At 46.7% G+C, this 14,332-nt stretch overlaps 1 protein-coding gene across 2 annotated transcripts in view; it reads right to left on the bottom strand.

Annotated features, from left to right (window-relative positions):
• Nucleotides 1-2,544: 2,544 nt before the first annotated feature.
• The window catches only part of LOC110535768 (protein FAM171A1), a 39,917-nt gene continuing 28,129 nt past the window's right edge, over nt 2,545-14,332 (bottom strand). For both annotated transcript variants that reach the window (XM_036938812.2, XM_090189755.1), the window contains 6 exons: nt 13,943-14,101; nt 11,983-12,159; nt 7,334-7,450; nt 6,899-7,013; nt 6,617-6,728; nt 2,545-6,253 (listed from right to left, as the gene is read on the bottom strand). In XM_036938812.2, coding sequence (XP_036794707.2) covers nt 4,661-6,253; nt 6,617-6,728; nt 6,899-7,013; nt 7,334-7,450; nt 11,983-12,159; nt 13,943-14,101 — 2,273 coding nt within the window. In that variant the 3' untranslated portion in view covers nt 2,545-4,660. The remainder of the gene's footprint in view (nt 6,254-6,616; nt 6,729-6,898; nt 7,014-7,333; nt 7,451-11,982; nt 12,160-13,942; nt 14,102-14,332) is intronic.

The following is a 14,332-nucleotide window of genomic DNA, read 5'->3' as shown; positions in this document are numbered from 1 at the left end:
CATGTTGAAAGTCACTGAGCTATTCAGTAAGGCCATTCTACTGCCAATGTTTGTTTATGGAGATTGCATGGCTGTGTGCTCGATTTTATACACCTGTCAGCAACGGGTGTGGCTGAAATTGCCGAATCCACTAATTTGAATGGGTGTTCAAACTTTTGTATATACGGTACCAATAAACATTTTGGACACATCTACTCACTCAAGATTTTTTCTTTATTTTTACTATTTTTTACATTGTAGCATATTAGTGAAGACATAACTATGAAATAACACATATGGAATTATGTAGTAACCAAATTGTTTTTAAACAAATAAAAATATACTTTATATTTGAGATTCTTCAAAGTAGCCACCCTGTGTCTTGATGACAGCTTTGCACACTCTTGGCATTCACTCAACCAACTTCATGAGGAATGCTTTTCCAACATTCTTGAAGGAGTTCCCACATATGCTGAGGACTTGTCAGCTGCTTTTCCTTCCCTCTACAGTCCAACTCTTCCCAAACAATCTCAATTGGGTTGAGGTCGGGTGATTGTGGAGGCCAGGTCATCTGATACAGCACTCCATCACTCTCCTTGGTCAAATAGCCCTTACACAGCCCGGAAGTGTGTTTTGGGTCATTGTCCTGTTGAAAAACAAATTATAATTTCACTAAGCGCAACCCAGATGGGATGGCGTATCGCTGCAGAATAGTGTGGTAGCCAAGTTGGTTAAGTGTGCCTTGAATTCTAAATAAATCACAGTGTCACCAGCAAAGCACCATCACACCTCCTCCATACTTCACAGTGGGAACTGTGATCTCCATCCGTTCACCTACTCTGTGTCTCACAAAGACACGACGGTTGGAACCAAAAATCTCAAATTTGGACTCATCCTATCAAAGGACAAATTTCCACTGATCTAATGTCCATTGCTCATGTTTCTTGGCCCAAGGAAGTCTCTTCTTATTGGTGTCCTTTAGTAGTGGTTTCTTTGCAGCAATTGGACGAGGATGGCCTGATTCACGCAGTCTCCTCTGAACAGTTGATGTTGAGATGTGTCTGTTACTTGAACTCTGTGAAGCATTTATTTGGGCTGCAATCCAAGGTGCAGTTAACTCTAATGAACTTATCCTCTGCAGCAGAGGTAACTCTGGGTCTTCCTTTCCTGTGGCAGTCCTTATAAGAGCTAGTTTCATCATAGCGCTTGATGGTTTTTGCGACTGAAATGTTCCAGATTGACTGACCTTCATGTCTTAAAATAATGGACAGTTGTTTCTCTCTGCTTATTTCATCTGTTCTTGCCATAATATGGACTTGGTCTTTTACCAAATAGGGCTATCTTCTGTATACCACCCCTACCGTTTAACAAGGCACACATGTTAATGGAAATGCATTCCAGGTGACTACCTCATGAAGCTGGTTGAGAGAATGCCAAGTGTAACAGGCCGGCTCATAGCCTGTGGCAAAAATGAGGGGACACGAACAACAGGTATCGGCCAATCAAAAAGGTTCTTTATTGTAAACCAAAACTATTAACTTTAAACAAAGAAAAAGGAATGAGGTGTGAAAGTATCATAATGTAGGGTGTATGTAAAGTGCAGGGATGCGTGAATCTGTGTGTGTGAATGACTGAGTGAAAACTATGCAAAACTACAAAGGAACAAACAAAACAGGATCATACCTGGAGGAGCAGAGAGAGAGAGATTAGTGAAGCAGCAGTTTAAATACCCTAAACTCCAATCACTAACGACCCTCCTCTGCCTGCAGGAGGAACCGCCCCTGCACTGCAGAGGGGCCGTGTGCAAAGCTGTCATCAAGGCAAAGGGTGGCTACTTTGAAGAATGTCAAATATAAAATATTTTTATTTGTTTAATTTTTTTTGGTTACTACATGATTCCATGTGTTTTGACATCTTCACTATTATTCTACAATGTAGAAAATAGTAAAAATAAAGAAAAACTCTTGAATGAGTAGGTGTGTCCAAACTTTTGACTGGTACTCTATAGCATAGATCAAACATTTCCATCATATATTAAAAAAACAACATCAAAATTGCCACGCTATGGAGCGCGTCTGTCAGCTACTGAAATCAGGGGGAAACGGCTGAGCTGCAGGTTCTCTGGCCTTTATGTCCCGATGGAGGGTTGATATGCTGCTCCATTAAATCCGCCCATTAGTAACCGGTAAAGCCTAGAGGGGGGAGTCAGGTTCTCCCACTCAGCAAGATGTTGATTGATTTCCTGTCTATATACAGGTCCGTCAAAAGGAGCATGAAATCTGACAAGCCTAATGGAAACGAATAGGTCAACCATAAGGGAATGAAAAGCTTTACCATAATTCAGTGTGGTTCAGTAATGTAGAACATGTAGCCATGACTACTGCTTTAGTTATCAGATACATTAACGTGAACCATGCATCTGGATACAGTCTAACCCTGAAGCTTGCACACATTTGACGTTGATCTACAGAGCATGACTCAATGATGTTCTACTTACTCTACTACACCCAAACTTGCTCTATAGTCTCTAGACTAGTGCTAAACAATACACAGAAGATGCAGAAGTCCAGTTTGTCTCTTTATTCAGAACAATAAGCGTAAATTATAATACAAGCAACCAGTTAAGACATTCAGAATGGATGGAACAGTAACATACAGTACTCTCCCAGAGTGGTTACTATGGTGATGGAGTACAGCGCAAGAGAGAGAGAGAGAGAGAGAGGGGGGGGATGAGGGGTCATTCACAACACTAGCTCACACGTCAACATGTAAAGGAGAGAACTATATACACTGTAATGCCTCAGATGTCATATGCTGTCACACACACACGACCTGCAGTATATTGTCTGCACGCACAGATATGAACACTCAGGCATATGCTTGTGCAGAAAAACATGTGTACAGACAGAGACAGGCCCACACACTGGCACACAGAGGCAGATGCAAAAGTCAATAAACAATCTAGCTACGGCCACACAGCATCCTCTCTTTGTGACTGAGGAGAGGAGAGAGGGGGATGCTGCATGGTCTGCCAGGGACAGAGGGAGGAGAGGAGAGGAGAGAGGGGGTTGCTGCATGCTGTCTGCCAGGGACAAAGGGAGGAGAGGAGAGAGGGGGTTGCTGCATGGTCTGCCAGGTACAGAGGGAGGAGAGGGGGATGCTGCATGGTCTGCCAGGGACAGAGGGAGGAGAGGAGAGAGGGGGTTGCTGCATGGTCTGCCAGGGACAGAGGGAGGAGAGGAGAGAGGGGGTTGCTGCATGGTCTGCCAGGGACAGAGGGAGGAGAGGAGAGAGGGGGTTGCTGCATGGTCTGCCAGGGACAGAGGGAGGAGAGAGAGATGAGGTAGTGGAGGGTTAGAGCTAAACAGGGGAGAGGAGAAATAAATAGCTAGCTGAACTGATCAACTAATGTGTACGAGTCAACTTGTTCAAAGGCACTTGGAAAACGAGGAAGTCGATTATAGTGGTTTCCAAACGTCAGGATGCGGTTTGGTTTCAGAGAAAAGGCTTGGGTGTGTGTCTGTTAAAACTCTGTACTAAACAGTAAGGGAAAAAAAACGATAAAACATATCTGAGTAGAAAATAGCATAAACGTATTTGAGTAAAATAGTTTGGCAACTAAAATCACAGAGTACTTAAAATTACAAAACAAGCCATCTCAAGCAACTGTATAAAAGTGATGCATAGCCAGCCGTTCAGAGCCGAAGTCAGTGGTTCAACACACAAAACCTTCATATAAAACCTCACTGGTAGAGTGCTGCAATATCAACAGTCACCAACAGAGGGGGCTGTATCCCATTATCTGATTCACCAGTCGTGTGGATGGGAAACTGAAGTTACACACACAAGTTACCCTAACGTTGGAAAATGGAAACCTAAAAAAATAACAAAACAAAATATGTTTTAGTGTCACACTGGATAGATGCAGCCATAGTAGTACGGCGCCCCTGGAGCAAATCAGGGTTAAGTGCCTTGCTCAAGGGCACATCGACAGATTTTTCAACATCTTGGCTTGGGTATTCGAACCAGCGATCTTTGCGTTACTGGCCCACCGCTCTAACTGCTAGGCTACCTGCCGCCCAGATTAAGACCTGTGGGGGGAAAACTGATCGTAGATCTGTGCCTCTGGGCAGCATTATACATTAGAGTAGCTTCCTTTCCTGCTGTATGTATATCCTGTCCTAGTTACTGATCTGAAAACACTACTACTCCTTCTACCTAGACCTGCCAGTAGACATCCGCCATATTGCTTTTACTTGTCCGATGCTTTTCAGATCAGTGGACTGAAGCAGATAAGACTGAGGAAAGGAGGCTGCTGCTAAGTATTGAAACACACATTGTCTGTCTCTACTTTATTCCACAGCCCCTGTTTGCTGACACAGCTCATTTACTAAAGGCATAGCAGTTGTGCATTACATGTTCTCTGGCGTTGTTAAGTTTGTTTTTAGTTCAGGAGTTCATCTGTATCACTCAGACAAAGTCTCTATGGCATGTCTAGTCAGTGGCCTGTCCATGTAGTGTGGGGCTATGATGATACACAGGAAGGATTAGACATTAGAATGTATGGAGTTCCAACTGTTCCAATTGTTTCCATTCACTGACAGTTCCATTTAGCTCCCAGTGCAGAAGTACTTCCTTCTTCATGTCACTCTGGGGCGGGGTGGTGGGTGGGGAAGTAAGGTCATTTGAGGTTAAAGACTGCCAGTAGGGGGCGCTCCTCCCGCTTCTGCCAGGGGCTCTTCTTCTCCTCTTCTCCGTGGTCGTCAGGGGCAACAGACAATAGGGCCGTCTGGTCATGCTCAGTCCTGAAGACAACGCCTTTTGTCTCTGTGAGTGGGGGTGGAGAGGAGGAGGAGGAGGAGGGGGAGGAGAGGGGTGAAGGAGCCTCTTCCTGTATCATCCCCTCTCCTCTGTGTTCCTCTTCCTCTCCTCTGTCCTCCTCCTCTACTTGTTGATGTCCCTGTGTGTTCTGCAACCCTGGACCTAAAGGGCTGTCCTGGGGGCTACACTCAGGAGTCTCCCCCTCCAGGTCATCCACATATACCAGCTGGGTGTAGGCCATGGCAGGAGGGCCGCTCTTTGTCCTCCCCCTCTCTCTGTCTTTCTCTCTTTCCCTCTCTCCTACCTTCCTCTCTACCTCCCTCCCCCTCCGCCCTGCTCTGGGCTCATTCAGGTCCACCCCGGAGTCCAGACTTGCGTCGTTTCCGTTGACATGTCTACCACCACTGTTGTTACCATGGCTACCTCCTCCACCTGGATTCCCCTTGGCTTGCCCAGCCCGCTGCAAGTCTATGTAAGAGTGTCTGATGGCGTTAGACCGACCGTCCAATGAGACGAACCAGGCGCGCGGGTGCGTGAGGGGCTTCCCTCCCCGCAGTTCCATCAGTTTTCTCTCAGCCAATAGCGTGTCCTCGCCATTCATTTGCATAATACCTGCCTCCCCAAGTGCTGTCGGGATAGACAGGGACTCTGATAGGCTGCTCCACTCCCCTTGCCCCTCTCCTTGTCCCTGGTTGGCTGAGGCGATAGCATAATCGGCGTGTGTTTGCCCCAGGGGCTGCTGGGGGTGTGAGGCGTTGAGCTCAGCCTGGATGGTCTCCAGGTCACTCTGCTGGTCAGTCTGTAAGAACAGGGCCTGGCCACACAGCGGGTGCTCCCCCGGCAGGCGCATGTAGTGGGCTGGGATCACCAGGGTGGGCCGGATCCTCCTGGGGTAACCGTCTCCTCCACTCAGCAGGTCCACGGAGCCACAACACAGCAGCTGGCCCGGCCTGGGGAGGGAGAGGGGCAGGGAGCCCAGGTGGTCCACAGACCGGGACAGGAGGTAGTCTGGGGGTCTGCGCTCACACCCCTCCCCTCTGATAGGGGAGACAGGTGGGGAGCAGGGCGAGGTAGCCTCACGCACACTAGTCCCGCCCTCCCCAACACCACTCAATTGACTTGCTGACGCATGCACCTGATTTGAGGAGGAAAGTCTATCTGGGAGCTGATTGATGGATGAGCAGATGGAGGTGTATGATTGGCGGTAGCCGGCATCCGTCCCGGCGGAGAGGGCTGACTTAAACGGGAACGTCTCCACAGACTGACGGTAGTCTCTGCTGCGCGGCGTCAGGTTGCCTAGCGACGAGCCATGACGACTTCGGCTGTGGTTTCCTAGCGACATGCGACTGTGGTTGCCATGGGAGACCAGGTCATGGCGATCATAGGAGGAGGGTTTTAGCATGGGCGTGGTCATGTCGGGTTCTGCTGTCGTAGAGACCAGCTCCAAATGAACCTAGAGATGTGATAAGGTTTTAGTGTCAGTTTCACAGACAGTAGCGCTATGCCATTATCTAACATGCTCTTCAAACAGAATACACAGAACACACAGGGAACAATACCATCAATACACACTAACACAAAAGTGAAAAAAACTCAACAGAATATTAGCTGTGATTATAACAATAGAAAGTGCAGTGGCAGTTCCAAAGTGCAGTGGCAAAGTGCAGTTCCAAAGTACAGTGGCAAAGTGCAGTTCCAAAGTGCAGTGGCAGTTCCAAAGTGCAGTGGCAAAGTACAGTGGCAAAGTGCAGTGGCAAAGGGAGAAAGCATGTTAGTATGAAGAGACCAGTGGTCCCTGGCCTGGATGTTGACTGACCTCGCTGCTGATGAGGTGGGACATGGAGGTGGACTGATCTCTCTTACTGCCCTCCAGACCAGACGACAGAGTCAGCTTCCGCTGGGACAGACGAGGCTTCACACAACCACGCCTGGAAAGAGACAGAGACAGGGAGATAGTGAGGGAGAGACAGGGAGAGAGAGATAGTGAGAGAAGGGGAGAGGAAAGAGAAGACAGTCCTGTTGAAACTCAAGACTACTTCACTGACGCACAAGACACACTTATGACAGTCGGCAGGGAAGTCCATTGATCCAGACAGACCTGCAGTAGTACAGTAGTAGGCAGAGCAGGCAGAGGAGGATGACAGCCATGCCTCCCAGTATGGCCAATAGGAAGAATGTGTGGTACATACTGATGTCCTTTGCCACCACCGGACCTGCAGAAACAGACACATTCTTATGTTTTTTTTAAAGGTTCACAGAGGAAGTTTTACCTGTTTTAAATGTGTGTGTTGGTACCTGTGTCTAGTGGGGACGTGGTGTATGCTGGTACCTGTGTCTAGTGGGGACGTGGTGTGTGTTGATACCTGTGTCTAGTGGGGACGTGGTGTGTGTTGGTACCTGTGTCTAGTGGGGACGTGGTGTGTGTTGGTACCTGTGTCTAGTGGGGACGTGGTGTGTGTTGGTACCTGTGTCTAGTGGGGACATGGTGTGTGTTGGTACCTGTGTCTAGTGGGGACGTGGTGTGTGTTGGTACCTGTGTCTAGTGGGGACATGGCAGCCACCCAGTATCCCAGCTGAGGGGCGATGTAGGTTAGGCTGAGCTGGTCTCCCTCCCTCTGGACATAGCCCAGACTGCTCTTCAACCAGGCCCCTACAAACAAACACAGAGAGAATTAGAGATATACTCTTCAACCACAGTAAATTAGTGTAAAGCTTTTGGCCTCGTCACTGTGCTGCTGCAGTTCTCCAGCCAACCACTGGGAGGCAGCAGACTCACAGTGACACAGTCATAACTCACACTGGCCAGGAGCCATATGAGCGAGAATCATCATTACATAGCCAGACACAGTCATTGTGTAAGATGATGTAACACGACCTGGACAACAATCTAATGTCAGTTTTTATTTCGTCACCATTGGTATGATAAGGATTTGTGGTATGTAGGCTGAACCAAGATCTGTGTATGAGAGGGGCTATGACAGTGCAGCAGTGGTCTCTGCAGGGGATTCTCTGTCTATTATAGATGATCTGATGCAACCCAATTAGAAGGGAATAACTAATGTACAGGGAGGGGGAGAGAGAAACAAGAGAAGGAGAGAAATGCCTGTGACTCAGCATCTTTATGAAACGCTTCGCCTCCCTCACACACACAGTTGTCATCGATCCCCATGGACCAAGCACAGCTAAGCACAGAAACAGCCCAACCCAGCACAGCCCTGTCCTCTTGAGGAGTCAACTCTCACTGGATGACCTTTTACATCAGTGTATTGTATCCTCTGGCTGTAAGGCATCACACACACACACATAAACACGTCCTAGTCCTTTGTGAGAGTTTGTAGGAACGTCATCATGAATTCTGTTCAGATGTGAACTGGATGGTATTGACATCATTAACTCCTCGCTAATGTATTGACATCATTAACTCCTCTCTGTAATGTATTGAGTCTGGATGGTAATTACATCATTAACTCCTCTCTGTAATGTATTGACATCATTAACTCCTCTCTGTAATGTATGGACATCATTAACTCCTCTCTGTAATGTATTGGCATCATTAACTCCTCTCTGTAATGTATGGACATCATTAACTCCTCTCTGTAATGTATTGACATCATTAACTCCTCTCTGTAATGTATGAACATCATTAACTCCTCTCTGTAATGTATTGACATCATTAACTCCTCTCTGTAATGTATTGACATCATTAACTCCTCTCTGTAATGTATTGACATCATTAACTCCTCTCTGTAATGTATTGACATCATTAACTCCTCTCTGTAATGTATTGGCATCATTAACTCCTCTCTGTAATGTATTGACATCATTAACTCCTCTCTGTAATGTATTGAGTCTGGATGGTAATTACATCATTAACTCCTCTCTGTAATGTATTGACATCATTAACTCCTCTCTGTAATGTATTGGCATCATTAACTCCTCTCTGTAATGTATTGCCATCATTAACTCCTCTCTGTAATGTATTGACATCATTAACTCCTCTCTGTAATGTATTGGCATCATTAACTCCTCTCTGTAATGTATTGCCATCATTAACTCCTCTCTGTAATGTATTGCCATCATTAACTCCTCTCTGTAATGTATTGACATCATTAACTCCTCTCTGTAATGTATTGACATCATTAACTCCTCTCTGTAATGTATTGGCATCATTAACTCCTCTCTGTAATGTATTGACATCATTAACTCCTCTCTGTAATGTATTGGCATCATTAACTCCTCTCTGTAATGTATTGACATCATTAACTCCTCTCTGTAATGTATTGAGTCTGGATGGTAATTACATCATTAACTCCTCTCTGTAATGTATTGACATCATTAACTCCTCTCTGTAATGTATTGAGTCTGGGTGGTAATTACATCATTAACTCCTCTCTGTAATGTATTGCCATCATTAACTCCTCTCTGTAATGTATTGACATCATTAACTCCTCTCTGTAATGTATTGACATCATTAACTCCTCTCTGTAATGTATTGACATCATTAACTCCTCTCTGTAATGTATTGACATCATTATTAACTCCTCTCTGTAATGTATTGACATCATTAACTCCTCTTTGTAATGTATTGAGTCTGGATGGTAATTACATCATTAACTCCTCTTTGTAATGTATTGACATCATTAACTCCTCTCTGTAATGTATTGAGTCTGGATGGTAATTACATCATTAACTCCTCTCTGTAATGTATTGGCATCATTAACTCCTCTCTGTAATGTATGGACATCATTAACTCCTCTCTGTAATGTATTGACATCATTAACTCCTCTCTGTAATGTATGAACATCATTAACTCCTCTCTGTAATGTATTGACATCATTAACTCCTCTCTGTAATGTATTGACATCATTAACTCCTCTCTGTAATGTATTGACATCATTAACTCCTCTGTAATGTATTGACATCATTATTAACTCCTCTCTGTAATGTATTGACATCATTAACTCCTCTTTGTAATGTATTGAGTCTGGATGGTAATTACATCATTAACTCCTCTTTGTAATGTATTGACATCATTAACTCCTCTCTGTAATGTATTGAGTCTGGATGGTAATTACATCATTAACTCCTCTCTGTAATGTATTGGCATCATTAACTCCTCTCTGTAATGTATGGACATCATTAACTCCTCTCTGTAATGTATTGAGTCTGGATGGTAATTACATCATTAACTCCTCTCTGTAATGTATGGACATCATTAACTCCTCTCTGTAATGTATTGAGTCTGGATGGTAATTACATCATTAACTCCTCTCTGTAATGTATTGGCATCATTAACTCCTCTCTGTAATGTATTGCCATCATTAACTCCTCTCTGTAATGTATTGAGTCTGGATGGTAATTACATCATTAACTCCTCTCTGTAATGTATTGACATCATTAACTCCTCTCTGTAATGTATGAACATCATTAACTCCTCTCTGTAATGTATTGACATCATTAACTCCTCTCTGTAATGTATGAACATCATTAACTCCTCTCTGTAATGTATTGACATCATTAACTCCTCTCTGTAATGTATTGAGTCTGGATGGTAATTACATCATTAACTGGATGGTATTTACATCATAAACACACAGAGGTAAACCAGCTCCTTTCTAACAGTATGTGACATCATTCAGCTCAGTACTCCACAACATCACAGAACAAAATACATGCTGTCAGTTAAACTAGCAGAACAGGTTTAACCAAGTCTGTGTGTGTCTTTTGCTCAAGCATCTGTGTGTGAGAGTTTGTGTGGGTCTGTATGCTCAAGCATCTGTGTGTCTGTGTGAGAATTGGTGTGTGTGTGCTCAAGCATCTGTGTGTGTCTGTGTGCTCAAGATTTTGTGTGTCTGTGTGAGAGTTGGTGTGCGTGTGTTCAAGCATCAGTATGTGTGTGTGTGTGTGTGTGTGTGTGTGAGAGAGTTGGTGTGTGTATGCGTCTGTGAGAGTTGGTCTGTGTGTGAGAGAGTTGGTGTGTATTATCCCCTCTCCATGTGCAAGCCTAGACAACAACCCACTCCCTCCTAACATTGGCTTCTTTGTGTGGAGGAAGAATGATCAGACAGAAATATTTCTGGAGAAATCTCAATCTCTCTCTCTCGCACACGCACACACACACACTTTCTAACTGGTCACTGGAGAAACTCAATTAAAGCCCCGGGTCTGTTAGGTTTGTTATTTGGGGGTTGCTAGGGAAACGGTGGACTAAAACACAGAGGACCAGAGGTGGGTGTTTCTGGGAAATATTAACCATACAGCGTGCGTATATTGACACAAGGCTACATACCCTCTGGCTATAAGGCATCCTGGGAACAGTGGCTTTCAATGACAATCATGTAAAGGGTCACCCAGTGAGAGAGTTGACTCCTCAGGAGAACATGGTTGTGCTGGGTTCGGTACAGTACTGTGTGTGATTGTTTACACCCAATGTGTATATCTGTCTGTGTGTGTGTGTGTGTGTGTGTGCGCGTGCGTGCGTGTGCTCCTTTAGCCCCCGTCCTAATCAGCTCGTTGGGCTAGTGAATGGTCTCCTTCAGCAACAGTAAGTCATGACTGGACCTTCATATCACAGGACGTCCTTGGTAGTGTACCTCAGCTGGTTCAAGCACTACTCTGGCTACCCTCCAAAAATCACTCCACTGCTGTCTGAGTCAATGATCTACGGCTGACTACACCTCTACTGATCTGGGGAGGGAGGGATTTCCAAACAGGTTAGGCTACATTTCCTAACCAATCTTGTGATGTGGATGTAATCAGGAACAAGAAGTATTGTGTTTTAATACGGTGCGTTACGTCCAATAATATGTCAGATAATCTTTTATAAAGTTCTCAATTATTCCATTCATAACTCTGCCACACTGTAATCTCCCGTCTCACTGTACAGTGTGTGTGTGTCTGTGTGTGTGTGTTGCACTCTGGTACGGTTTTCCCCCCCAGTTCCTTTTAAAAAAAGTATGTAGTGATCCATTTCCCAGCTTGACTGAGATACACACATCCCATCAACTTTCAGGAAACATAGATCCCACTGATGAAGGATGCAGAAGGGTAGACACACACAACACGTACCTTACCCTACTGATTAGAGGTTCCGAGGGGAGGAATTCTGGACCCAAACACAGGAAATCTGCTCCCTGCTCAGAAAAACTGAAAAGCTGTGTGTGTGTGTGTGTATATACTCACCTAGACTGGGATCGAACCTCCAGGCTGGGATGTGTTGGTTCTCCTTCAGGCCGCTATTGGCCGGTAGAGAGATGGAGATGCTGATTGGACCATTCACCTGGAGCTCCACCCCCTCGCTGGCCAATAGGTGGACAGAGATGGCCGCCACTGGAGTCAGCTCAAACCTACGCTCACTTCCTGTTAGAGGAGAAGAGGAGAGCCAAAAGAGAGGAGTAGTGAGGGTCGAAGAGACGGAGGAGAGGTGTAGTGAGAGGGAGAGAGGAGAGGTGTAGTGAGAGGGAGAGAGGAGAGGTGTAGTGAGAGGGAGAGAGGAGAGGTGTAGTGAGAGGGAGAGAGGAGAGGTGTAGTGAGAGGGAGAGGAGAAGTGTAGTGAGAGGGAGAGAGGAGAGGTGTAGTGAGAGGGAGAAAGGAGAGGTGTAGTGAGAGGGAGAAAGGAGAGATGTAGTGAGAGGGAGAGAGAGAGAGAGGTGTAGTGAGAGGGAGGGAGAGAGAGGAGAGGTGTAGTGAGAGGGAGGGAGAGGTGTAGTGAGAGGGAGAGAGAGAGAGGTGTAGTGTAGTGAGAGGGAGAGAGAGAGGTGTAGTGAGAGGGAGAGAGGAGAGATGTAGTGAGAGGGAGAGAGAGAGAGGTGTAGTGAGAGGGAGGGAGAGAGAGGAGAGGTGTAGTGAGAGGGAGAGGTGTAGTGAGAGGGAGGGAGAGAGAGGAGAGGTGTAGTGAGAGGGAGAGAGGTGTAGTGAGAGGGAGAGAGAGGTGTAGTGAGAGGGAGAGAGGAGAGATGTAGTGAGAGGGAGGGAGAGAGAGAGAGGTGTAGTGAGAGGGAGGGAGGGAGAGGAGAGGTGTAGTGAGAGGGAAAGGTGTAGTGAGAGGGAGGGAGAGAGAGGAGAGGTGCAGTGAGAGGGAGAGAGAGAGGTGTAGTGAGAGGGAGAGAGGAGAGATGTAGTGACAGGGAGAGAGAGAGAGAGAGGTGTAGTGAGAGGGAGAGATGTAGTGAGAGGGAGGGAGAGAGAGAGAGGTGTAGTGAGAGGGAGGGAGAGAGAGGAGAGGTGTAGTGAGAGGGAGAGGTGTAGTGAGAGGGAGAGAGAGGTGTAGTGAGAGAGAGGGAGGAGAGGAGCAGTGAGAGGGATGAGAGTAGTGAGAGGGAGGAGAAGTTTAGTGAGAGGAGGAGATTAGAAGAAGAGGAGAAGAAGCAGGGAGAGAGAGAGAAAGGGAGAGGAGAGTGTCTGCTAAATTATACAAATGTAAAATGGACACACACACACACACAGGTTGTTTGAGAGCACAGGGGTTTTATTGTGTTAAAGGGGGCTCTTCTGGGTAGTGTATCTTTGATGGCGCCTCTTACATAGAGCTGTACCTCACCCCTACCTTCACCCCTAATCTCCTCAACCCTACCTTATTCACATCCACCCCTACCTTCACCCCTAATCTCCTCAACCCTCCCTGCCTTCACCCCACTCACCCCTCCCACCTACTTTCACCCCCCCCCCCTCCACCACACCCCTACCTTACCCCTGCCTTCACCCCACCCACCTCCACCCCACCCCTCCCACCTAACTTCACCCCTACTTTCACCACACACCCCTCACCCCTACCGTCACCTCACCCCCCCCCCCCCCCCCCCCCACCTTCACCCCACCCACCCGTCTCCCTCCCTTGACCCCACCTGCCCACCCACTCATCTGTCCCTTCATCCCACATCTCCACCCACCCACTTACCCCTCATCCATCCCTTCACCACACACTCCCCACCAGCCCCTCATGTCTTCTATCTTACCCACCCCTCATCTCCCACCCTTCCTCTCTTCCATCCCTCCCACCCTTCATCCCCCTCCTCCCTTCACCCCATCCACCCCTCATCCATATGTCAAATCATTTATTTAGTTTGTCGGATACAACGGCACCAATGGAATGGTACCAAGAGTGTATTCCACCTAAGTCTGGTCCCAGTCCCAGTGGAGGTACCTGTTCCGTTGCCCCCCAGGCCCTGTAGGTAGGGGAAGTGCTGGATGTGGCTGGGGTTATTGGCCACAGTCAGCAGGGCAGTGAGATTGCTGTAGGACGAGTTGGGAGGGAGGCTCAGGGCTCGACGCTGGAACTGAACCCAGGACTGACCCCTCGATCCTGGGGAAGAAAGAGAGAGAGGGGGGGGGGGGGGGGGGTCAGGAACCACTCACACACTTAGATCCAGTGTTCCTTAGTGTCCATCTCCCCTGTAACCCTTGTAGCTCGTCAGATGAATGTCTGGAAGATGTGTGATGAACGTCATATGGATGCTGGCCTTCTCTCCTCTCTCTCTCTTATCACTGTTTTTACTCCTAAATATTACATCTCAGCTTTCTAATGGTTTTTCTC

Source organism: Oncorhynchus mykiss, chromosome 2 (assembly GCF_057628025.1).
Source record: "Oncorhynchus mykiss isolate SJ-2025 chromosome 2, ASM5762802v1, whole genome shotgun sequence".
In the NCBI taxonomy this organism is placed as follows: domain Eukaryota; kingdom Metazoa; phylum Chordata; class Actinopteri; order Salmoniformes; family Salmonidae; genus Oncorhynchus; species Oncorhynchus mykiss.
The sequence above is the reverse complement of the archived record's forward strand: the minus strand, read 5'-3'. Positions and strand labels throughout refer to the sequence as shown.